Below are 2,423 nucleotides of genomic sequence, written 5' to 3'. Positions count from 1 at the left end.
AAGATGCAAGTAATATACCGCAACCCGGAGGATGGCCAATACGAAAAGGCAAGCTCGGTCATTCTGAACGAAGTGATGCTGATTCCGGTGGCGCCCGAGCGTCAGGCAAACAACGAAGATACATCAATGGAAGATATGAAGAATACATCGGCGAACATGGAGACTTCCATCAAAATCTTATATGAAAGATCCCCGACGCCCAGACCGATGCAGGGACGGATGAAAAGACGCGGGGGAGTTCAACGGTCGACGCGGAAGAGGACCAGTACGCAACATCGGAAGACCAAGAAGAAAGCGACCGGAGTGCGAAAGCGTTGGCGAATATCTCAGTGCGTGAAGAACCAACGTCGGAAGAGGCGTCAAGTGATCCGCGACAGTGGCTCAGAGGAAGATAAGTCTGAGAATAACCGGGACGGAGTGTCGGACGCAATCGTGAAAATCGAGCGCGGACGCGGGGACGACGAGTGCGCGCGGGTTACCGGGTCGTGTAGTGCGGTAGATCGGGAAACGACCCGGCGATCACAACTTCGTGCAATTTTAGCGAAGATGAATCCTATGAGCCAGAGTGAGGGGAGCCAGAACGGCGGATGCAGCGGTGGATCACGCGCGGACAGTGAGCGAAGGCAGGTTTCGCGTATATACGAACAGCTGTACGGACGACCGAGGGTTATCGGCGAGGAGAAGACGAATGAGACGAGTACCCACAACCCTGGGACGAAACTGACGTGCGCTGCGGGAGCAGAATTAAGTTGCTCGCGCGGACGGTCACGGTTTCGGGAGATGGAGCGGAACCCGGGGGCGAGTACAAAGTGTGACGAGAGGCGTCGGCGGGCTAGAATAAGACGGGAGGAGCGTCGGCGCGAGTGGCGAAAGGTGAAGCAAGCGGATCGCCGTCAGTCGAGGCTGAACTCTGTGCTGGACGCGAGCCTAGGCACAGAGTTGACGGGGAGCATGCAACCGCACGCTTCCCAGTCACGTCCCAGCTACCAGGGGACAACCCAAATGGACCGTCACGAGGCCAAGTCAACGGCAACGACGACCAGGACGGACTCAGTGGCGATAGAAGGGCAAATCAAAGCGCCAACCGAGGCGCTAGTAGGCTGGGACCAGTCCACAGCGAGCATTCAGCGCTCGCACAATGTCAGAAACCCCTACGCGACGGAGGGGAAACAGTAACTAACATCGAAGACCGGCAAAGGCACGCCTCCATTCGAGATGCGCGCAACTGCGAGAAAAGGCAAAGCCCCGAGCTAGACGAGACTCAACGCTCGGGCCTGACGGGGAGTTTGCAGCCGCACGCATCACAGGAGACGACAAGGGCACCAACAGCAGCGCTCCCGAGATGGACGAGGCGGAGCCACGTCCAAATTAGCATTAAGTACAGCGTTCGCGTTCCGAGGATGGGGTCACAAGCAGCAGCCGCTATCGATTTTTGTTTGTTTATTCTGACGACTTAGGAGTAAGGAGAGTGACCACATCCAGCGCATGAGTAGGCATAAGGTTGTTTAATTTTCAGTTAGGCAGTTCCGAGTCCAATCCCGAAGGTGCGGATACAGCAGTTCGTGCGGCGGTGCAACAGGGCTTGAGCCCGCTCACACTTGCGAGACAGGGAAGGCGCTCGCGCGAATGATCGGGACGCGTTCGGAGAATATGACGTACGAGCCGTGACGACTCACGGGGCGGAAAGACGTCGTCTAGCGAAATGGACGAACCGCCCGTAATTTTAGTAATTAAGCGACACGCGCGTCAAATAAACAATTCTGATCGTTAAGGTAGATCCGCGAAGTACGACACGCGGGTCAGAATCGAAATCTGGCCAGAGATAAAAAAGATGGCGGACCGTCGGGAAACTTTTGAACCGACGGCACGGCGGTAAGAGAATACGTCCCTGACTAACGGGAAGGTCCCTAAGATCGTCCATATCCGATCGCCGACAAAATCCGACAGCCAGCGACAGAGTTACAGGACCGTCCGTCATCTCGCGACCTGGACATCTTCCGCGGGGAAGAGCCGCGGAAGGCATTGTACCAGGTACGGATTAGGTGTCAGGAGGGGTCGGCGTCGTCGGCAGGCCCGGGGGGAACAACGCGACACGACCACCGGGAGGTCAAGTAGGTAACCGAGCGTCATCCACGGGTAAAGAACAGCGGGTCACGCTGACTGAGACCCGGTACACTCGGGGAACGGGTCGCCGCCAATGTCCGATCGCCCGGACGCGAGATACGGCGACATGTCGCCGGGACTCGAGAACCGGACGGCATCCACGGGGAACGAGCCCGGAATCGGACTAGGAGGGACCGCCGAAGGGGGACCAGGGGGTCGCCGTCAACGGCGGAGGTCGCGATCGCGACGTAGACATCCTCTTCGAGGAGTCGACCCGGGGTCGCGTAAAGGGACAAAGGAGAAGTCGTGCGCACGGGTCG

General features: G+C 58.0%; 1 protein-coding gene across 1 annotated transcript; it reads left to right on the top strand.

Annotated features, from left to right (window-relative positions):
• Positions 1-75: 75 nt before the first annotated feature.
• On the top strand, positions 76-1,176 carry LOC112455050. Its single transcript, XM_025016741.1, has one exon. It carries the CDS (start codon positions 76-78, stop codon positions 1,174-1,176), a length of 1,101 nt encoding a protein of 366 aa, XP_024872509.1.
• The last annotated feature ends 1,247 nt before the right edge of the window (positions 1,177-2,423 follow it).

This window comes from Temnothorax curvispinosus, unplaced genomic scaffold (genome assembly GCF_003070985.1).
Source record: "Temnothorax curvispinosus isolate PA1 unplaced genomic scaffold, ASM307098v1 QBEX01005716.1, whole genome shotgun sequence".
In the NCBI taxonomy this organism is placed as follows: Eukaryota; Metazoa; Arthropoda; class Insecta; order Hymenoptera; family Formicidae; genus Temnothorax; species Temnothorax curvispinosus.
The sequence above is the reverse complement of the archived record's forward strand: the minus strand, read 5'-3'. Positions and strand labels throughout refer to the sequence as shown.